The following is a 23759-nucleotide window of genomic DNA, read 5'->3' as shown; positions in this document are numbered from 1 at the left end:
GTTGGTGCAGGAGCGGATCTGAGATCATGTTAACTTAGACTGAACTGAAACACGCTTTGGTTTTTTTTTTTTTTGAACATTTTCTGAGGGTGCGCTTTTGGTTTATTTACGGTAACGTGGACCTGCAGTGTCCGCAAAGGCATCAGGTGATCTACTGACTTCAAGCGTAGGTTGACTGGAGAAAACACAAAATGACAGGCAAAAATGTGAGGAAATAATCTACTGGGCTTTAGATATGGCTGTAGGACAAGCTTAGTCGTTTGAGGATGAGCTCATTTTCTTCATCCGTCTCATGCCTTTTTCATCTTTTTATGGATTATTATTATTATTACTACTACTATTATTATTAGGCCACTTGGTGTAACATGGGGTTGTGTTATAGTCTGCGTCCCCGGTTATTCGGGGATCTGAGTGGAACCATTTCCAGCGCGAATTCAGAGCCAGAGCAGCCGCCGGATCTGCTGATCGCGCCGCGTGTTGGGGAATCTCAGCGCGGCGACTCCGCAGGGAACAGCAAGGCATCTCCGTCTCCATTACGCACCGGCCACACGCACCAGTGGGACGCCGGTAAAGTCCCCATCGGGGAGCGCAGGCTCGCTGGAGACGCCGCGGCGGATGGAGCGCTCATCCAGAACGGAGGAGGAAGAGGAGGAGGAGGAGGAAAAGGAGGAAGAGGAGGCAAGGCCACGGGAACCGTGAAGGATCGCAGCCGAAGACTACACCTCCTCCATCCTCCATCCAGCCAGAAAGCAAAGAACTGGGACAAACTGGTGGTGGAGGAAAAGGAGGCCGAAAAGGAGGCGCGGAAAGTCAGTAAAAACATTGACCGCGTCTTAAAAGAACTGAAAAGAGAATACAAACAAACACACAGACTGCTTTTATTAGGTAAGATCCAATTCTATCTCATAGTCTCATATCCTCCATGTATACTCTGATCTAGCTAGCTGACCTTCTTTCCTTCTTTCCTTCTTTCTTTCTTTTTCTCCTCCCTCGTCTTGATTAAACTATTACGCAATAAATCCCATATCTCTCTCCCAGCTCAAAACAAACTCTCCAAACTCTCTCTCTCTCTCTATCTGACACACAAACTTAAAAAAATTATTATTATTGCAAAAATGAACTATAACAAGTTATATTGCTAAACCGTACCAGTGACGCCATATGATCAAAGTCACGTGATCTGCAGGCGCCGTCGTCACAGTGCGCGCAGAGCCGGAAACAAACAACCCGTATAATAATGGAACACATTTCAGTATGAAGTGTCTATCTATCTATCTATCTATCTATCTATCTATCTAGCCCAAAAACTAGATACGTAATAGCTATAAATATTTGAGATGTTATATTTGAAATATAAATGTGAAACTTCTTTTCACTGAATTTAATGTCAGTGTTGAGTCTCTAAAATATCTTCAAAATAAAATTAAATAAAAAAGTCCATGTCTGCTGTCCCCTATGTGACAGAACTAAAATTGATATAAGATATAAGAATAAAATACGTCAAAAAAAAATCCTCATTTATGTAAGTTTTTTGTCTTTAATGTGGATGTCTTGTTTTTGCCTTGTGCTAGTGCTTGTGCACTATAACAACAAACTAAATAATAAACTAAAATAATAAAAAAAAACCTCAAAATAAATGATGAAAACCATTAATATTAATAAGACTTTAGTAATTTAATTATTAGCTGTAATAAAACGTCACATATGACAATTAATTAAATAAAATGTCAATAAATGTGGTGAAATCTATTTATAATTATTATTATTTATACATTGAGCTCACTACTAATGTCCTGGGTTATTCTTTTAAACAAAATTTAAACAAAATGTTATTCAATTCAAGTTCAAATTTAATCATGAATATTTTATTCTCTATGTATTCCTACATAGTTCCCACTATCCTAGCGCCTTTAAAACAGTTTAAATAAAATGCCACACAACACAATGGTGTGATCCAAACTAATTAAATAGAGTCTTATTAAATTAGATCTTAAATAATACTAGCATAACAAATCAATAACGTATAGCATATAAAGAGAGAAGATTTATTTTATTTAACACTTATAGTGATTATAATAAAATACCTACACTGTGTATGTGTTTTCATTAGATTTTAGGAATAACATCTTACACTGCACGTTTGGGATTTCTTAAAACTAGTACAGTGTTGCAGATGACAAAATACAGCCAGGAAATATATTTCAGCATGGACAAAGCTTAATCATAACAATTAGCTTAGCATTTTTCAGATTTCAGAATATTGATATTAAACTAAAATCTGATGTGTTGTGGTTTTCCACGGCTCGAATAAGAATGAGGCTTTCCAGAAACGCAGGATCGTTGAAAGAAGAAGCAGATACAAGAAGATTTTGAATGTCTATACATAGCGTAGCTTGGGTTTTGGCAGGGATTCGAGGGATCATATACGAAGGTTTCAAGTGGTTTGGGAGAAATTTGATTTATCTGTTTTAACGGTTTCCTGAATATCGTTCCGATTAGCTGCTCTTAGTGGTGCAGCAGGATTTATCCCTCGTGTCATCTCTACCTAAAGAGAGCGATGCAGCGGTGCTTTAGTGCTTTATTCTGTCCAGCTCTCTCACCTCCTCGTCTGTACACTCTGCAGAGTTCAGCTTCCAAACAGTTCAGCTTCCGAAGCTTTCGTGCTATTACCGACATCAACGCACTCGTCACCTTGTAGAGCGCTAACTAGCTGAGCTGACTCTCAACCGTGTCGTATAGCTGCATTGCATTCTGGGACTCCGAGTATCCACCACTTCTCATTACTGTGATGTTGCTGTGAAATGGTGCCTGAGCAAAGAAGCTTGAGATATAAACATATTTAATGTGGAAATGTGTGGACTTTTCCATCGATGACACAAGATGCTGTTAGTTTACCGAATATAAAATGCTCAGAGGAGAAATCCATACAGTGCATCCAGTCCAGTCCGGTATCGCTCGAGGAACTGAACTTTGCTTCCCGTGTAACTAGGTTTTATCATTCACTAGGGTTGAACTTTGTTTCTGGAGTTCCCTTACTGCGTGAAGCAAAGAATTATCACGCAGTACTGATGTACTGGATCACACGAAAACATGTTTTTTTGTTACAATTCAAAGATCTTGTTGAAGGAGCCAATTTATCTGCATCACTACAGTAAACTAAACAGTTCTATTTCCAAATGATTCATTTAATCCTCCGTGACCATGAGCAGGATGAAGCGTTTATGAATCGTGGCCTGATTTTGCTGTTGTGGACAAACAATTGCACTTAGAACGCATAATGTGAGGTGATTTAGTATCAATGCGAACAAACACAGTCGACAACAAAGTTCTTGCAATGGCAGAAATTGTTGATTTCTAATTTTTTTTGCGTGCTGCCTCGACGCTTATTTAAAATCCACCAACAGGAGGGTGATATAGGATGACGTCAAACTCACAGGATGGCTACAGATACGGTATCGTCGATGACAAAGCGTAAACTAAACATAAAAAAATCTCTTTATTACCTCAAACTCAGGCGTACACAGAACATACTCATTTTCCTTAATCATAGGTCTATCGTTAGAGGATCTTTACAATCTGACACGAAGAACACACGTTCTCATACTGTCTAGTATAGAATTCGTACAGATTTTATTAGGACCATACATTTCATACAGTGTGACAAGTAGTAAACTATAAAATAGACTGTAAAACCAGGCTTTAATTAAAGTGCCTGTTGTAAGAGTAAAAAAAACAAAACAAAAGCGTGTCCCGATGCACACCTTTGATGCAGACTGTGCATAGACTGATCCTAACTGTCTCTCTGGAACTAATTTACACACTGAATGTCTTCAATATACATAAAATTCTTCTATAATTATTTATAGAGCAATGAAGCGTTAGGGACCAACATGATGTACAGGAAGACATTGATGCAGAATGGTGAAAGTGCACGAGCTGAAGGTTTCAAGCTCATGCACCACATCAGATATGTTTCCACAGAAATATTTGTGATACTTTGTTAGTGGGTGCTGTATTTTCATTATTCCTGTGAGACGTTTCATGACAAAATGGTCATTATAAAGAGGAATATGCTGTCTATAGTTGTCTATAGCTGATTTTGTTAGTGAGCTGTAAGTGAATTCTTAAGCAAGGCTGAGAGTTCCTCATATGGCGAGAACCTCCATCGTATCAGACGGACGTCAAATGATGAGTCTCAGAGAATATGAGAACATGCCAGGCCTGGGTTTCATGTGACAAGCTTAGACTTAATGAGGAAGGGTTAGGATTTCTGCAGGAAGGTGATATTAAATAAAGGTGTGATTGGAGAATGCTAGTCATTGCATCAGGATTAAAAAAAAAAAAAAGAAAACAGGAAGCCCATGGCAGTGCTACGCGGGAGCGACGTAGAGCATGTACACGTTTATAAATCATCAAAATATAGCTGTGTGTGTGTGTGTGTGGTTTTTTTTTCCAGCCTTGACAGGTAACTGACTAAATGAGGAAACTGAATACTGACAGGAAGATTATTTATAGTCTCTCACAGATGGTCGTTTAGGTTTACATCTTATTTGTACATCTTAATTACACACGCAGCACTGTTAAATGATCAGTTCTGATTGGTCAGAAGGTGTTGATTAATTTTCTATAACAGCAGCTCTGACAGTAGCGTGTATATTAATGTGCTCATTATTATAATACGTGATCTTTTCTGTAGTAACAATAGACTTTGCACACGGACCCTCAACATAAACAGGTTTGAAAACAAAACGTGTGTATTTGTTGATGATGGAGAAGATTTCTGTAAAGAGATGTTTATTTATCATATGTGGAAATAGTCTCCAATTTTCCAACTGTACTAATTTTTCAGGACAGACAAATTTAAATTTTGCAGTTTCTTTGTTTGTTTTTTTGTCTGATTAATTTCGAGAGAGAGAAGGAAAAAGAATCTGGTGTGAGAATCGTTTCACAGAACTTCCACAACAGTAAATGTAACTATAAATAGATAAAAAGTGTAACGTCATTCTTTATAAGAGGAATAAAACACTTTGGGACATGCTGTTATGAGACAATAAGCAACTTCTGGGAGATAACTGTAACTCTGCTTCAGCACACCGCCCCATCGCTGATTATTTTTTTGTCCTTTAACAGCAAGACAGAGTGTTTTATTCCTCACTCGAGGTTCATGGTTGTAGTACATCTTGTCAAGGAGCCTAACAAAGGGCTATTAAATTAAGTAATTTCTTTGGAGTCATGTGAAAACTCCAGAAATAGACATCTGTGATTTTGTCATTCTGTCACATGAATCCTTATATTCAAATGCTTAGCACTGTTTAGCTCCACATACAAGAGAGAGCACTAACCTAATCATGTAGAACACATTTTTTCCCTCTTTCTTTCTCTCTGAGTGCCATAACAGAACCATGAGAATGACATAGAGTTAAATATTTGCTCTCTCTCTCTCTCTCTCTCTCTCTCACTCTCTGTGAATTGTCTGTGGAGCGACTGATAAAGAAAACATTTCTTTTTTCCATTGCGCACTTAGGCGAAGGAATACGGCGTCGCGAAAACACCCCTTTTCCGGATGTTTGGTCGTTTATGAATGTGGGCGATACCATAGCGGAAAGGAAAGGAGGGGGGGTGCGGGTGCTAATGGACGACAGTAAACAGTAGCATAGAGGGGAAATTCTGACAACGTCAAGGTTGCAGTGTGTGGCAGTCTTTACTGCTATGAGAAAGGGTTTTAAACTGGGTTGATGTGCTTATAACGAGTTTATTCACCTGTCATTTTTTTAAAAGTATCCCTATAAGATGTATGAGGTATTAAAGCGCCAAAATAGCCGTTGGTTTGTCAGATATATGTAGCCGAGTTACACGCCCAGCCCCTGTGAGAGTCACTCAGTGAGTGACTGAAATGTTTTTAAAGCTGTTTAAATGAATAATTTACTTCTTACCACGGCTTATAACGCTAAATTAAGGCTTAAATGACCATTCACACTGTATAACAAAACCCTGTGTTGGAGTTTGTCACAGAAGATAATGAAACAGAGGGAAAAAATAAAGTGTAGATTGAAAAAGGACCGGGACACATTTGGTCAGTATTTATTAAGAACACTGGTTCTGCTAGGCCATACTGTCATTCCAGATGTTCCAGATGCATTTACACTGCCAAACAATTCCGAGGTTTTCCCTGGCTTCTGACGCAAAATCCTAAATATCTGGTCTTTGGACTGATGTCTGTACACTGACTTTCCTGTTGATTCTGAAGTTATCATCACTGTTATGCGATGATTTTTGCCCAGATTAATCATGAATCACATGGAGTCCGGATGAAATAAATGGTCTTATCAATCTGGCTGTATTTACATTGTAGGACTTGATGCACAGTTACGATATTTTAACATAATGCTGCTATTTTTTTTTTGTTTTTTGTCCCTGCCTGTTTACATGTACATAACACCTGACCCATATCCGAATCCTGTGTTTACTTCATTCCCCATAGCCTCTTTGTATTTTGCCTTAAGGCCTTTAATTGGAACCAGGACAGTCTGTATCCATGATCTGAGAAATATCCTTACTTGCTTTCTGTATCTTTCTTTCCTATAATATTCTACATTGTTCTATATTCATAGTAGGAAGTGCATTATTTTTGTGATATAAGGTAGAAGTGCAAATGCATGCACCTTTGACAGCTCAGCTCAACATTCAATATTCATCAATATTCAATATTGGTTTTCCAAATTATGAAACCTTTTTTTTTTTTTTTTTTTTTTTTTTAAACATCTTTAACACTATTTCTGCTAATCGTGTACTTTGTGTGATGTTGTAGGAGCTGGAGAATCAGGAAAAAGCACCATTGTGAAACAGATGAGAATTCTTCACGTGAACGGTTTTAACGCAGAGTAAGTGGACATTTACTTTATAGTAACATTAACACATCATTTCTGCTGTGCAAGCTTAAATATTCCATTATTTAAAAACACTTCAAAAATCTTATTTGTTTTCCAGTAACATATGAATCCATTTAACATCTAATACTGGAAACGTCTTTTTTTTCCATGAGTCATCCATTATGGGTTATAATAGGTTTTAGTGCATTCACTCAACCCTGTTACATGAACACATCCATCCATATGAAATATTTTGAATATTCAACAAGACGTTGCATCACCTAATTTCCTGATGATCATGGGAATAAGAAAATTAAAGTCTCTTATTCTTGGTTCTTTATTTTCATATATTGTGATGCTGTGATATTTGAAAGTTAATTTAAAAAATAGTAATAACATTTTAAGTAAATCATTAGAATGTCCCTAATGTCCTCATGTATTTAGCAACCTTTTACTTATTTAAGAGCAAAATGCAGCAAATAAACCTCGTAAGAAATGAGAGATTCAGCCAATGAAGTAGGACTGGAAGTTTAATATCTATTGGACATGTAGTTTTGTTACAATGAATAAACCAGAGGTTCCAACATGTACTGTTTAGTAGTAGCATTTACGATCTTTGACCCTTTCCTGCTGCGACACGGGAGGAACCTGAATACTAAGCTTTTCCTTTTTTTCAGCTAAAACAGCGGCCAGACAAAATGCAAATAAAATTTACATGCCGGAAAAGCAAATTCACTGAAGGGGAAAGGTCACAAGATGTGTTATGTTTCTAGAGAGAGCTTACTTTCGCTTTTCAACTTTAACTAGGTGAATTTTACTTATGAATTCACGAGCCTCTCTTGTGAGCCAAATGAAAACAAGTGGGAGGTGCTGTGATGTCATTACGTAGTAAAAAAAAATGGAGGCTAATTATTAAGTAGCGTCACCCCAGGTTTTCCCTCGCTTTTTCTTATTGTTGCTTGGAAAAAAAAAAGCTGTCTTGTACATTGACATACTCTAGGGTTTTTGTGTTCAAATTCTGTTTTTTTCCCCCTGTGCCTGCTAGTGTATTTTTGTTAGCAATGTTGGCACCACTGAATAAACCTATATTTACGTACTAGGCTGCTACAAAGCTGGAAACTAATTCAATTTATTTCCTATTTTGTGTCTGAAAACATCTATGTTTGTACACAGAGAAAAGAGACAGAAAATCCAAGACATCCGGAAAAATGTGAAGGATGCTATAGTGGTAAGTGGACTATGAACTGATTTATACTGTGACATGACAAAACCTATGAGGAAGCATTTTATATGTTTGGTATTTGGTTCATTGTAAAATTCATTGTAGCACAACTCATCGAATTTGCAATTTGTGTCCTAGACGATAGTGTCTGCAATGAGCACTTTAACACCACCTGTCCCTCTCGCCAACCCGGAGGACCAGTTTAGGATCGATTACATCAAAAGCATAGCACCGCTGTCGGATTTTGACTACCCACAGGTAAGGGACGCATTCAGTTGTTCTAAAAGCCGGGCTTTCATTTGATCAGTTTTAAAAGTGTTTAAACCAAAAGATATTGCAATACCGTTTTTGTCCCTCATTTATGTTTTTTTAAGGATATGTATGAGATTATTGAGAAAATCCCTGACCATCAATCTAGCTGGTACTGCTCCAAAATATGAATTCAACAGTTGTAAGACATTTTTTCTGGTAAAAAAATGTCTTACAGCAGCACTGTTGACTGGTTCTGGATTCTGATTTGCCAGAAGGTGTTGATTAATTTTCTATAACAGCAGCTCTGGTAGTAGTACAGCAGCAAATCACAGGTTCATATTAATGCACAGTGTAATTGTTATTGTTACTACAGTAACAGCTTACACAGGGACTTACATGGTGGAAGAAGACTAAAAAAAACATCATTTAACAATGAAAAACATAATTGTTGATATGGAGAGGTTTTCTGTATGCGGATATGTATTTAGCATTTATGGAAGGAGTCTCCAGTGTCAGTGCTTTGTTGTTATGTTTTCCACCATGAGAAAGTCTTAAAGACAGAGGTGGTTATAATTTGTGCTTTTTCGGTAGAATGACAAGCTGTGTGTGTGTGTGTTTTAATCTTATTAACCTCAAGAGAGCTATAGAACAGTCATACTTTGTGTTTATAATAGAGGTAAAGTTTTCCGGCACAGAGGTTTATGCATTGTGGTTTCTCAGGATCAAACTCCATTTTGTCTTGTTGACTTTGAGGAAAAATAGGTAATGCATGATATATAGATAATGCATGCGAGCTGATTCTAGGTAAAGTAAAACCTCGGAACCGATGCTTAGCGTATTTTACTGTGATATCATATGCACACGATCATGTGCGGTTCTCTAACCTCATGTAAACTATACATATAGTTTAACACTGACCAGACATGACCTGACAGTTTATTTATACAGTGTGTGTCTTCTGCGCAGGAGTTTTTTGACCATGTCAAGAAACTCTGGGATGATGAAGGAGTGAAAGCATGCTATGAGAGGTCTAACGAGTACCAGCTCATCGACTGTGCACATTAGTAAGTTCTCTTCCCTTCTCTTTTGTTTGTGTTGAATGGGGACTAAAATCGTTCTAATATGCTATTTTTTTCTATAATAACATGTAACTCAGAGGAACTTGTGTGGCAGACACTCACATAATTTAAACCTTGCAATTAACAAATTCAGTAATATTTTAGATATTTTTTAATTAACATGAAAGGAAAGGAAAGGAGTCTCCAGTGTCAGCGGCATAAAGTAAAGTTTTACGCCTCTGTCTTTAGTATAGGGGACTTTGCTCTTATGTGACAAGCTACATTTTTTTTTTTTTGTTTTTTGTTTAAACTCAAGCGCTGCTATAACTCAAGTGATAACAGGAATTAACTTGTTTTGTGGACATTTCACAGCATTGAATGTAACTATAAATGGATAAAAGCTGTGTTATTCTATAACTAGAATGTAATCATTTGCAAATTAAACCAATTGTTGATAAATTTCCTAACAGTGTGTTTTATTCCTTAACTTAATTCCTAATTTTTCATGCTAGTAATCATTGTTAATCATAGAAAATTTTCAAATCAGTCCTTAAAACCACATTGACCCTGACCAGAATAAAACATTTGCTGAACATAAATGAATGAACAAACAGGGTCCCGCTGGATCCTAGTCCCTATGCAAACCTTTAATCAGGGGTTCCTAAACGAGAGACAGCTTTGAGCAAGCCAGACAGAGAGCATGTGTGAGAATTCAAAGAAAGAAAATGAGAGAGAGCGAGAGTGTGTGTGTGTGTGTGTGTGTGTGAAGCAATTCTGGATTTTCCAGTGGCCGTGTTGTGTATAGTTGTTCTATCTCCAATCCCCTCTCTCCGTGGCACCCTCCCAGAGCTTATATAAAAGCGCCATGGAGCCAGAGCAAACACTGGCTATTTATAGCAACTGCACTGCAGAGCACAAACTGTTTGAGTGGCCACGTGTGTGTGCGTGCAGTCAAATCAAAGTGAGTATCCTGGCAATGTGCTGTAAACAAAGGAAGGTCAGGAAGCGAAGCTAAGGTACATTGTGTGTGTGTCTGCGTGTGTGTGTTTGACTGGAATGAACACATTTATCATGGTGCACAAATTAAATTTATTGGAGTAAAATTTGTCAAGGGGATGGCGCAAGAGTGGAAACTTCAGCATTTGATCCCATGCTTGCAAGTACTCTACACTAGACTACACTGTGGAGGACCAGTTGCAAACTATTCCTAACAAAATGATGAAATTTCCCATAAACTTGGCCAGTCATAAAAATAAATATGATGAAGAATATAAAATGGATGTGAACATATTTATGTTCACCTTGATCAATTCTGGCCATACTGTGTCAGATGATCATCTTGGGAAACAAAATAAATCATGATACACTGCACTAAACATGACTGTTTCAGGTTGGTAGACAGTTATAGTCCATTCGCTAGCTAGTAAAAAGTGCCTGTATGAGTCATCACTGTGCCCCAGTGGATGTTTGTTGATACTGAATTGGGTGTATGTATGATGATAGAAATGTTAGAAGGGTCTTTGTTTCCTCTTAACTGGAGGAGAGGTTTTTCTGGAGGTGGGGGATGGGGGGGTGTTATTAGGAATGTATGTGGGACTGCTTTTTAATCTTGCTCCCTAAGATTTCTGATCAAACCTGGTCACTCACACAGACCCGCCCATTTTTGCAAACACTCATGACTAAGTCAAGTCGAGTCAAGTGGATTTTTAATTGTCATTTATAGATTGTACTGGAACATTGGAACAAAATGTCATTTCTCCAGGGCCATGGTGCAACACATAACAGTATGCAAGACTACATAAACTCACAGCCGTGTGAGATGAGTGCAGGACAATAAATACACAGGACAATAAATACACAGAACATGGGCTGTAAACTGTAAACTATTGGTAGGGTAGCAGCAGTACGTTTAGTGTTCCATATAGTGTCTGATGCAGCTTTGTAAAGTGCAGTGTGCAATGGTATGTGGTCATAATGGGTTAGGTGTTTGACTAGCCCAGGTGAGCATTGGGAGGCAGCAGAGTGTTGAGTAATCTGACAGCCTCAGGGAAGAAACTGTTGCGGAATCTGCTGGTGGTGGCACGGATGCTCCTGTACCTTCTACCAGATGGCAGGAGGTTGTAGAGTCCATGAGAGGGGTGAGAGGGGTCGTCTGCAATGCTGGTGGTTCTGTGGATGCAGCGGTTGTTATACGAGGTGTCGATGGTGGGTAGAGAGCCCTTGATGATCTTCTCAGCTGTTCTCACAATCTGCTATAGGGTCTTGCGGTCAGAGACTGTGCAGTGCCCGTACCACACAGTGAGACAGCTGGTCAGGATGCTGTCTGTTGTCCCTCTATAGAAGGTTGTGAGGATTGGGGGAGTTGGATCTGTTCAGTCTCCATAGGAATTGGAGGCTCTGCTGGGCCTTCTTGGCTAGGCAGGTAGTGTTGAGAGTTCAGGAGAGGTCCTCAGTCATTTGCACACTAAGAACTTGGAGCTTTGACTCTCTCCACAGTTGTTTGGTTGATCGAATCCTGCTTACTTCTGCAAACACTCTTGACTATTCCTGCCTGCTCCCGCCTACTCCTTCAGACACACTTGACCATTTATGCCCACTCCATCAGAAAATCTTGACCAATCCCGCCTCCTCGTGAAGAAATTCCTGCCCCCGCCTACTCTTGACCAGTCCCACTGTCTCCCACAGACAATCACGGCTAATCTTGTCTGCTCCCACAGACACACTTGACCAATCCTGCTGACTCCCACAGACAATCTTGACTAATCCTTCCTGCTCCTGCAGACCCCTTTGACCAATCCTGCCAGCTCTCACAGTCATGCTTGACGAATCCCACCCATTCCTGCCTACTCCCACAGACCAATGACCAATGCCACTTGTGCCTGCCAACAGTGTCTCCCACAGAGACACACTTGACTAGTACTACCCTTACCTGCCCACAGTGTCTCCCATAGAGACACTCTTGACCAATCCTCTCTGTTCCTGGAGACACTCTTGATCAATCTCACCTGTTCCTGTCCACAGTGTGTCCCACAGAGACACTCTTAACCAATCTTGACCACTCAACCAGAATGTTTGACCAATACCACCCACTCCTACAGACACTCTTGACCAATCCTACTTGTTCCTGCCCACAGTGTCTCCCACAGAGACACCCTTGACTAATCCCATCCACTCCTGCCCACAGCCGCAGACACTCTTGTCCAATTCATTGCCACAGTTCTGTTTCCTAAAATATAAACAAATTAGTAATTAAAATGAACATGACCCTGTCCAGGCTAAAGCAGTTACTGACGATGAATGAATGGACATGGTAAATGGTTTGCACAGAGCCATGTGAACAGCCAGTATGCTCCCATGTTAGTGAACTTGGCCTTTGTTTGTCCTACGAGCTTAATATGTGACCAGCCTCTTCCACCCGCATGAGAGTAAAAATAACCCCTTGCATTTGGAACCCCATGCAATTGCCCCCATTTTGTTTTTGGGTGAGTGGGTTCCTGTAGGGTCCCTTTCTTGATTGTATTAAAATGTTGATAATTAAATGTTGGTTTAGTATCAACATGTAATTTCTAAACGTGGACCATTATTTGCTGATTAATCCTTCAGTTGAGTAATAGGCACGTTATTGTACGCGAGGCACCATGGAGAGCTGACCTGGATGCACAGTTTTGGGTAAACAGGCTTTGCAAAGATGCCTAGAGATTTTGACGTGTTGTTTGAAGTCAGTGTTTTGATTCGTTTGATTCTCAGCCTTTTATTTACATGCAATATAATGGAAACTTGGCTCACCTATAGTCATACATGACATGTTAATTAAATCTCATTTTGATGTATGGGGTGTCCCAAAAGTCTCCATTAATAGGGGACTATATATATGCCAGCATTTCGTCGGTTGTGCCTTCGTCAGTGGATGTTTGTGGACGTCCACTTTTCGGTTGGTCCACAACACTTCCTGTTTTTTTTAAATTTGTTAATAAGTTTGGCAACAGTGTTGTGTGTGATGTGCTTGCCATATTTCCTGTTCAAGTCCATCACAACCTTGCCATCCAGCCATGAGAATGATTTCAATACATTCTTCTTTTGTCAAACGTATTCTTAAAGGCTATATGGAGAAAAAAAAACCATATATACATATAAACACACACCGATCAGCCGTAACATTATGACCACTGACAGGTGAAGTGAATAATATTGATTATCTCATTACAATAGCACCTATCAAGGGTTGAGATATATTAGGCAGCAAGTGACCAGTCAGTTCTTGAAGTTGATGTGTTGGAAGCAGGAAAAATGGGCAAGCGTAAGGATTAGAGAGACTTTGACAACGGCCAAATTGTGATGGCTGGATGACTGGATCAGAGCATCTTTAAAACGGCGGGCCTTGTGGGGTGTTCCTAGTATGCAGTGGTTAGTACCTACCAAAAGTGGTCCAAGGAAGGACAACCGGTGAACTAGCGACAGGGTCATGGGTGCCCAAGGCTCATTGATGCGCATGGGGAGTGAAGGTTAGTCCGTCTGGTCTGATCCCACAGAAGAGCTATTGTAGCACAAATTGCTGAAAAGTTAAAGCTGGCTATGATAGAAAGGTGTCAGAACACACAGTGCATCGCAGCTTGCTGAGTATGGGGCTGTGTAGCCACAGACCTGTCAGAGTGCCCATGCTGATCTCTGTCCACTGCCAAAAGTGCCTACAATGGACAGGTGAGCATCAGAACTGGACCACGGAGCAATGGAAGAAGGTGGCCTGGTCCGATAAATCACATTTTCTTTTCCATCATTTGGAAGGCCGGGTGCATGTGCATCGTTTACCTGGGGAAGAGATAGCACCAGCATGCACTATGGGAAGAACGCAAGCTGGCGGAGGCAGTGTGATGCTCTGGGCAATGTTCTGCTGGGAAACTTTGGGTCCTGGCATTCGTGTGGATGCTATTTTGACACATACCACCTACCTAAACATTGTTGCAGACCAGGTACACCCCTTCATGGCAACGTTATTCCCTAATGGAAGTGACTTCTTTCGGCAGGATAATGCGCCCTGCCACACTGTAAAAATTGTTCAGGAATGGTTCAAGAAACATGGCAAAGAGTTCAAGGTGTTGACTTGGCCTCCAAATTCCCCAGATCTCAATCCAGTCGAACATCTGTGGGGTGTGCTGGCCATCAAGTCCGATCCATGGAGGCCCCACCTCGCAACTTACAGGACTTAAAGGATCTGCTGTTAACGTCTTTGTGCCAGATACCACAGCACACCTTCAGGGATCTAGTGGAGTCCATGCCTCGACGGGTCAGGGCTGTTTTGGCAGCAAAAGGGGGACCAACACAATATTAGGCGGGTGGTCATAATGTTATGGCTGATCGGTGTGTATATATATATATATATATATATATATATATATATATATATATATATATATATATATATATATATATATATATATATATATATATATATATATATATATATATATATATATGTATGTATGTATGTATGTATGTATATATATAAACAAACTAAGTATGAAAAATTTTGGAAGACATTTTGCTAAAAAGTGTTAATTTCCCTTGTATGGTGACTTTTGGGACACCTTGCAGTATGATGTTCCAGGAATCATATGCAGAATTGTTCATACTCCATTTCTGGGTCCTTGAATCTATGCTACTTTACTCAGTAAGGGTGTGTGTCTCGTTATATTTATGGGTATGTGCTAGCCCTATATAAACTGTCCCAATGTGTGTTATAGTGTATTACTGCCCATATTAATTGTTTGTTTCTATATCTTCATAGCTTCCTTGACCGAATTGATGCTGTAAGACAAAGTGACTACACGCCAACAGATCAGGTACATTTTCAGTTTAGAAGCCTTTTTTTTTTTTTTTTTGTAAAGAGTTTCGTTTCCTTTTATTCAGTAACTAAGTATAACTCCAGTGATAAGATCTTTTACTGTATCTACTGTGATCTTATCACTTGTCTTTTGCTTAGTCATTCACATATTTACTTGGTTGCTTCATATTTACATTGTTCGTCTCTTGTTTCAGGACTTGCTGCGCTGCAGAGTTCTGACATCAGGGATTTTTGAAACGCGATTTCAAGTAGACAAAGTTAACTTTCAGTGAGTTGGTTTTCTGTCACTACAAAGAGAGTATGCAAATTTATATGTATTGAAAATTCCTTCTAAATATTTTTTATTTGCTTCAAAATAAACTATTGCACAATGGTTGGGATAAAATCATGGTTTGATAATGATAAAAAATAAAAAATAAAAGTTTAGATAGTGGCATGTGTTCCTCTAGAGGGCACCATTTTTCTTGTTTCCAGACAGAGTGCATGCTCTGACTGCCTGGTTATTTCTTCTTGATCTTTATTTTATTTTATTTTTCTCTTGTAGCATGTTTGATGTGGGAGGTCAAAGAGATGAGAGGAGAAAATGGATCCAGTGCTTTAATGGTATGTGTAGCAGTAATTATTAATATTTATATCTTCAGAAGAAAATTGCATGTGAATGTGCGTTAAGTTTACCTAATACAGTGTATGGTTGTTGGGTTTAAATTTTAATTTTAGCTAAAAATATTAAAAATATTCCTTAGTAAATGCTTCCTAAAGTGAATTATTTTCAAAATACTTTTTGTCTAATTGTATAATTGAATTGTAACAACTGCATTTAACTTTTTTCATTTGTTGAATTTTAAAGTAGCCTTTAAAGGTGTGTTTTGCATGATTAGTGGTGTGTTTTATGTTCCAGATGTCACTGCGATCATCTTTGTGGTGGCGAGTAGCAGCTATAACATGGTCATTAGAGAAGACAACAACACAAACAGACTACGAGAAGCACTCGACCTCTTTCGCAGTATCTGGAACAACAGGTACTTCTGTGCTCCCGACATGAATGTTTCTTTTTCTCCCAAAACGTTCTGTAGTGCGCATTGATAGGAGCGTAGATTAAGGAAATCTAGCTGATAGTGCTAATTACTTTCATATGGCGATGACTGATTTTGACGATGAGTATTTTTTAATCCAATTATAGTTACATATAATGAAGTGCAGTGTGCAATCCATAAAACAACTTGGTTCCTGCTTTGTTGTATTTTTGTTAAGAAAATTTGTTGCTATATAAATAAAGACTTATTTTCTTATTGCATTAGAATATTAAAAAAAGTTTTGTGCATAGAAAAAGTTCCATCGACTTTATAAAGTATTTTTTGCACAAGATAACTGAGTATGTGAATAATTTTGGAGAACACTGGAAACTGAAAATGTGTTTTTAGAGCTTTTCTTTCGTGACTGTGTCTCTGTGTTTCTTCTCCCAAGGTGGTTACGGACCATCTCTGTTATTTTATTCCTCAACAAGCAGGACATGCTGGCAGAGAAAGTATTAGCTGGGAAATCCAAAATTGAAGACTATTTCCCAGAATACGCTCGCTACACCATACCAAATGAAGGTGATCCTACTTCACGTGCATCGATTTATTCTTCCAAATGAAGATACACACACACACACACACACACACACATATATATATATATATATATATATATATATATATATGTATATATATGTATATATATATATATATATATATATATAAATATATGAACTGGGACATTGACACCATTTTGTAACACAACTTCCAAAACATTCATATAATGATATAAATGAAGTTGATTTATTTTCCTATAACAGCAAATCTTGAAGTGTTTTATATTTCATATGCCATTTGGATGCCAAGATCAATGGTAAAAAAAAGAGCTATATATTAAGAAACAACATGGCATACTCTTTATCCAGTTATAGTTACATTAAGCATTGGGGAATGTCCACAAACTTCCTGTTATTGCTTACGTTATAGTAGGTATAAGCAGTTCTTTTCTCTTTTGTTTTTCCTCTGTCTTTAAGTTAATTAAAAATGAAACGCTAAGTGCAATGTCAGAAAATTTATTTAACTTTTTTTATTTAAATTTAAACATCTACTTAAAGAAAACTTCATATCAATGATTATAAGTTTTTCATTGTTAAATAGCATTTTTATAACCTGTTATAAAATTACCTGTTAGTAATTTTAAGTTATGTAGAGCGTCTACCAAGCAAATCCCTGTGTAAGTTGTTACCATAGAAACAGTAATGTATTAGAACGAGAGCATTAATATAAAACCATGATTTGCAGCTGCACTACTGAAAATAAGTCAACGATCAATCATCTGACCAATCAGAATCGAGAATTCTATAGCACTGTGGTATAAAAATACATATTGAATAATTTATTGTTTCACAGATTTACTTTCAAAATTAGAATGAAACAAATCAGTAACTATCATTTATTTTATCAATGTTGGCTTAAAAGATGTGAAACTGTATTTTCCCCAACACATTATTTACCTGCGAGAAGAAGACATAATGGCAACAGACAGAAAACATGAATTTGTGTGTTTGTAACCTTTCAGCAACTCCGGAACCAGGAGAAGACCCAAGAGTGACAAGAGCCAAGTATTTCATTCGTGATGAATTCCTGGTAGGTGATTTGATGATCAGATCGAGCCGTTTGTACTTAAACACGATAACGACCTCTGTACCTTTTCTTTGTCACAATCAAAAGTTCTGAGTTAACACTTTCTTGAATTTTGCATATGAAATTACAGCAACATTTAATGTATTGGCATTTTATTTGTGATGTTATCTTTCTGCTCTCTAACAGAGGATCAGCACAGCAAGCGGAGACGGACGTCATTACTGTTACCCTCATTTTACGTGCGCTGTTGACACGGAAAATATCCGCCGGGTATTTAACGACTGTCGGGACATCATCCAGAGAATGCACCTGCGGCAGTATGAACTCTTGTGATCTGGTTCACGAAAGCCAGAGCACTTTTTTTTTTTTTTTTTTAAGAACCCACTCCTAAACAAGGCCAAAACTCATGGACTGATATGTATCACTTATTTTTGGCAGATCCTCAGTTTCATGTTTATTATTATTTAGTTTTTTAAACCATTGTTAATCTGAAGGGGTGTAACTTTTTTTTTTTTAACTTTCTGTCATTCCGCTAAGCCTTTGGCTACCTTTTTAGTGTGTGTGTGTTTGTGTGTGTGCACATGTGTTCACCAAATTGACAGTTTATCAGCTAAACCTACCATATAGGCCCTCCTTGTAGATTTACACTTACTGTGTGTAGCCCCTATGTTACTAGGCAACATGTTCAAAGCCCACCTCTGCCCTGTCCATCAGTGGAACGGGAGCACCTTTAGACAACATTTGCTAAAAAGTGGCAATTAATGTAATTTAACTCAGAATGAGTGAATTAGTCACTTGCGTAAATATTCCATCCTCACAGTGAAGCACGCTAGTGGTAGCATCATGTGGAGCCTTACCATTGGTCTCTTGTTTGTCCTTACACGGTCTTACACTGAGTTTTGGTGGATGGCCTCTTCTAGGCTCTTCATTACATTTTTTTTAAATGGTTTTTTAAAGTTTGGAATAGATCCTTTTCCATAGCTCCTTGGTCTTCATGATGCTGTTTGTTTAGGTAAGAAAGTCTTTAGCTAATATTTTGGCTTTGAGCTAGGGCGTTCTCTTGTATTTGATCTAGCATCTTTTTTTAAGCATTTGAACGTAAGGCAAATGCGTGTTGTGCTAGTGTTGAGTTATATAACAGTTTTTTTTCATGTAGATCTGCCCGTTTATCTAGCATTCAAGAAAATTAATATACTTAATAAAAATCGCTTATACCAACAGCCAGACCATGTCCTTAGTGCTGCAAAAGAGTAGGCGCTCCACGCATTGAGGTGGTTCTCTCACCTAGAACAAACTGTAAGTAAATGTTTAAACAAAAGTTTCAAATGAAAAGTTTGCTTTTGCGTGTTTTTTTTTCTCTGGTTGTTGGAAAGCAGAAAATGTTATGTGGTGTACGTTATATAAACAGCCTAGTGAATCAGCTTGTTCTATTCCTGACCAGATTCACACGTTACTTTGCCATTCATCGTCTTTTGTTGCATCTTTTCCTGTAATGAATGAGGAAAAAATGGGGCATAATCAATAGAAACATACTATAATGTCCCTTGCATCTTTGGTGCTTGGACCCCTATTATAACAATATTCATATAGATAATTGTGTACCTATATGGTAAGTGTAGCTAATAAACTGTTGGATATATGGATAGATATATATATATATATACATTATATATACATATATATATATATATATATGCACACACATACATACATACACACACACACAGTATTGTATCCACCAGTTTCTGGAGGTGGCACCACATTTTGACCCCTGACCTCTTGGCCTCTTGGTCTCTCTGCTGCTCTTTGTCTCCACTCTACTGAAGAGGTGAACACTGGGAAAAGAAGTACATAAGAATATGAGCGACGCACTTTTGCACCGGGTTTTAACTGACTGTGTGTTTTTACAGGTGGATACACTTAATGTAGCATTGCAATGTTGGAGTTAGAGCATTATTACAGGTTAAGTGAGTCGACTGAAGACGTTAAAGTAACCACAGCCCCTCTGGTCTTTCCATGCATTTGATTTCTGATCTTAGACCACTTTGGATGAAGATATATATATATATATATATATATATATATATATATATATATATATATATATATATATATATATATATATAAATAAACACACACACTCTGTTTCTTGACTTGTACAGACAGTGCAAGCTGACATTTCTCTTGCACACATTATAAAAAAAAGTTATTTTGTACAACTTTATGGAAAGAGAGGTGGAAAAAAAATCTACTTGTAGATCTTTGTGCCTTCAATATGGCTGTACCTGTAAACAAAGCTGAGATATAAGTATGTTTTTTTTTTTGTTGTTTTTTTTTGACTGCACTGTACAGCTTGATGTCACTCTGTCAGCAGGAGGGACTGCCGATAGGGACCTATTCTCTAAATGTTCTTTCTTTTTTTGTTTTGTTTTGTTTTGTTTTGTTTGCTTGTTTTGTTTATAAAAAAAAAACAAAATGCTGATTAGTTTTAAAAAAAAAAAAAAGAAAAAGAAAAAAAAAATCCAAAAAATTCTGTATACATTATGCAAGTTGACCCCATTAGCATAACATAAAAGAGCAACGTGCATAAAACCTAAAATGGAAAAATCAGCTGATCAAAAGATACAACCAGGTGTTGTTTTTCATAGGGACCTTTTTCAGTATGAATGCAGTATGTTTGTGTGTGTGTGTGTGTGTGTGTGTGTGTGGTATGTATGCAAGAGTGCACTGTTTGCACTCGCTTATAAATGTGTGTACATGTAAATTTATAGGTCTATATAAATATATATGTACAATTCTACATGTTTAATTATGTGTGTCAACGTGTATACATGCCTTTCTATGTATACAGTGAAGAAGTGTACATACACACATAGGTAAGCATGTGTGGAGTGGAAATGAATAAATGAGAGTGTGCAATACAGAAAGCCATTGTGCTTGCTTTCCAGAAACCCAAAGTAAGGACAAGGATCCCTGATGTGTGACTATGGAATAAAACAGTGTTTATTAGGAAGTGTTTGATGTAATTAGATTTCAGAATATTGCTTTAGCAGGTGAGTATTTTCCTGTTTATAGTGTTACGACAAAACCATGTTTCTCCATATGTCTAGAATAACCCTGGTACGCATATGATTTTCTCCTCATGTCCAGTTCCTCCACGTTCCTCTCTCCTCTAGACTTGGTGAGTCTAGGTGCATAGTGCTCTTTAACATTAGGTCATGGGGCAAATGCTCCCCCCCTCCCAACAGAGCAACATGTGTCATGCAGCACAAGGACCCAACATTGGCAGCTTGGTGAAGCTGGGATTTGAACTCACAACCATCTTATTATTAACCCAAAGCCTTAACCGCTGAACCAGTTGATGAGCAACAGCGATGTTCTTGATTTGAGAGCATTTCTTCAGGGTCAACTTTGTTAACACAGCACTAAGCTGTGTGACGCTCACATATAAAGTTATTTTTAACCTGTTAAACTTAGATTTTTATGAGTGTAAAACTTTTGACTGAGTGGCACAGTGTGTGAGGTGTGTATGCGAGTGGTGTGTGTCGGAGCCTTGCCTTAGGTCTTTTGGCAGACCCTTCTTTACAAACACAAATCTCTGATGTAAACTAAAGGTTAACACAACAAAAAATCCCAAGTGCTGCATAGACTCAGGTGGTGCAGTGTGGCTTGGTGTTTGAGACTTGCCTGGGGTTGTTTGGTAGGCCTTTCTTTACAGACACAAATCTCTGATGTAAACTAAAAGATAAAGCTTTACAAAAACGCCTAAGGAACATATAGCTTCTGGTGGTGCACAGAATAAGCAGTATGCAATGTTTCAGTGTAAGCTGCACTGGTTCAATCCCACAGACAGGTAATCATGTAAGATCCTGGTGAATTTACTATTATGTAGTATAGTAGCTAGTGATATAGCAACGTGAGCAGTAGTATAGAGAAGTAGACAGTGGTGTACCAAGCAGTGGCTCAGCAAAGTAGATAGTAGTGTAGCAAGCTATCAAGTAGTATGGCAAACTAGACAGTTATGTAACAAGCCATAGTGTACTATGGCAAAGTAGACAGTAGTATAGTAAGCTATAGTGTAGTATGGCAAAGTAGACAGTAGTACATCAACCTATAGTATAGCATGGCAAAGTAGACAGTAGTATATCAAGCCATATATAGTGCAATATGTCAAAGTAGACAGTAGTATAGCGAGCTACAGTGTAGTATGGCAGCAAGTAGTATATAGCAAGCCATATATAGTGTAATATGGCAAAGTAGTCAGTAATGTGTACAAACACGTGTAAATATATGCAGTATGTAAAATTATTAGGAGTACATGGTCCACTGCAGCATAACCCCTCCTTTCACCTCTTCAGATGCCCCAGGTGGGATGGACTGGCTTTTCTCTCTCTTTCTCTGCCAGGTTTACAGCTCCACCATGGTTCCAGCACTTTCAACTTACCTGAAATAGGTCTTGAACCTGCATGCTTCCCACAGGGACAGGACAGATGCACCCACTTAAACTTCTGAGCCACCGGTGCCTTCGAACAATGGCTGTTCTGTAAGGACTTTTACTTTACACCACTTATATAACAAGTCTGACATACATAAATAAATAAAAATGTAATCCACCTAAGGCTGGTCTTGAACCACAGTCCTCATGATATTTGTAAAGACACACACTGACTGCTGACAAGCATCTAATTGTATGAAGGATTTATCCTTCACTATCTTCCTACAGACATGGCACATAAACTTCACATGTGAATAGGGTTTTCGAGAGGTTGTTGGTTAAGTATTAATGGTGCACCTGGTAGTGGTGCTGTCTCATAAGATCCCAGGTTTGAGTCTCAGGTTACTGGCTGTGTATTTCATGTTCTCTCAGTATTCACGTGTTTCTGTGCATAAAAAAATGTGTAAATGATAATGTGTCTGTATATGATGAGTGTAAATATGACTGATGTTGGTGTGTGTGTAAATATGATTAATGATGTGGTGTCTGCCTGTGATGTGTGAAAACATAACTGATGATGTGGTATTGGTATATGATGTGTGTGTGCGTGTGTGTGTGTGTGTGTGTGTAGAAGCAATAATTACAGGGGTATGGTACCCTGTACAAAACCAGTTGAAATCACAGCTCTACCTCTGATGGTTACAATACTCTGCCACTGTAGCCTCCTTCCATAAATGTTAAATTAACTTCTCAAGAAGATTTAACACTGACACATTTTAAAAATCTGTTTTAACTGGGCATGTCAGACAGACAAGTCCTAAGTGAATGACCTGCTACTATATAAACCTGTAATTTATATGACATGACTGTCAAGGCTGCTAAAGAAAATGAACATCATCTTCTGAATCAGAATTGAGAATTTAACAGCACTGTGATATACAAAGGGTGAGTTAAATGAACATGTAACATGTGGACATGCATTTTCCTTATAGAGGCCAAAATGGTTCACACACCAGTTAATCTTGAGACTTCAACCTGACATATTACAACACCTTTATACAACCTTGATGCTTTGATTGCACTGATACATTCTCATGTTTAGTGGTCTCGCAGATGTGCAGCATCTCCTCTGATGTCAGGTAGACATGAGCCAAAACAGCTGAGAGATTACAACGGAGGAACTGAGAGGTTTTGCTCTTTTACATAGTCCTCAGTAACTGTGACTTATGGAGCCCTGCCTGTCACGTCCCTACTTAATAAAAATAATCAGTGGTAACAAGACACTAATGCGTGCCCATGCCTTGTGGAAACAAGACCATTAAGTTGTGAAAACAACTTCAAATCAGAATCAGTGAGAGGTGGGTGCAACATGAGATTATTAACAACGCTAAATAAAATGATACCTCTGATTAACTAGTATTAAG

The 23759-nt window shown here is 38.1% G+C and overlaps 1 protein-coding gene across 2 annotated transcripts; it reads left to right on the top strand.

The window, feature by feature from the left end:
• Positions 1 to 29: 29 nt before the first annotated feature.
• gnal2 (guanine nucleotide binding protein (G protein), alpha activating activity polypeptide, olfactory type 2) lies at positions 30 to 23630 on the top strand. Of its 2 annotated transcripts, XM_026926172.3 has the most exons (12): positions 30 to 885; positions 6809 to 6881; positions 8043 to 8097; positions 8230 to 8349; positions 9310 to 9407; positions 15184 to 15238; positions 15435 to 15508; positions 15785 to 15843; positions 16139 to 16259; positions 16705 to 16835; positions 17836 to 17903; positions 18087 to 23628. In XM_026926172.3, the coding sequence occupies exons 1-12, from the start codon at positions 366 to 368 to the stop codon at positions 18231 to 18233; spliced, it is 1521 nt and encodes a 506-aa protein (XP_026781973.1). In that variant the 5' UTR covers positions 30 to 365; the 3' UTR covers positions 18234 to 23628. The 2 variants fall into 2 exon arrangements, with proteins under 2 accessions (XP_026781973.1, XP_053094746.1); XM_053238771.1 differs by lacking the exons at positions 30 to 885; positions 6809 to 6881; positions 8043 to 8097; positions 8230 to 8349; positions 9310 to 9407 and adding an exon at positions 9454 to 10417 and having other exon boundaries at positions 18087 to 23630.
• The last annotated feature ends 129 nt before the right edge of the window (positions 23631 to 23759 follow it).

The sequence above is a fragment of the Pangasianodon hypophthalmus genome, chromosome 1 (assembly GCF_027358585.1).
Source record: "Pangasianodon hypophthalmus isolate fPanHyp1 chromosome 1, fPanHyp1.pri, whole genome shotgun sequence".
Classification (NCBI taxonomy): Eukaryota; Metazoa; Chordata; class Actinopteri; order Siluriformes; family Pangasiidae; genus Pangasianodon; species Pangasianodon hypophthalmus.
The sequence above is the reverse complement of the archived record's forward strand: the minus strand, read 5'-3'. Positions and strand labels throughout refer to the sequence as shown.

Bases quoted from the DNA above. Each gene is read 5' to 3' on its own strand.
- gnal2 (XM_026926172.3), top strand. From the start codon at position 366: ATGGGGTTGTGTTATAGTCTGCGTCCCCGGTTATTCGGGGATCTGAGT. The intron at 6,882-8,042 runs GTAAGTGGACAT...GTTTGTACACAG, and splicing joins GTGAACGGTTTTAACGCAGA to AGAAAAGAGACAGAAAATCC. The intron at 17,904-18,086 runs GTAGGTGATTTG...GCTCTCTAACAG, and splicing joins TCATTCGTGATGAATTCCTG to AGGATCAGCACAGCAAGCGG.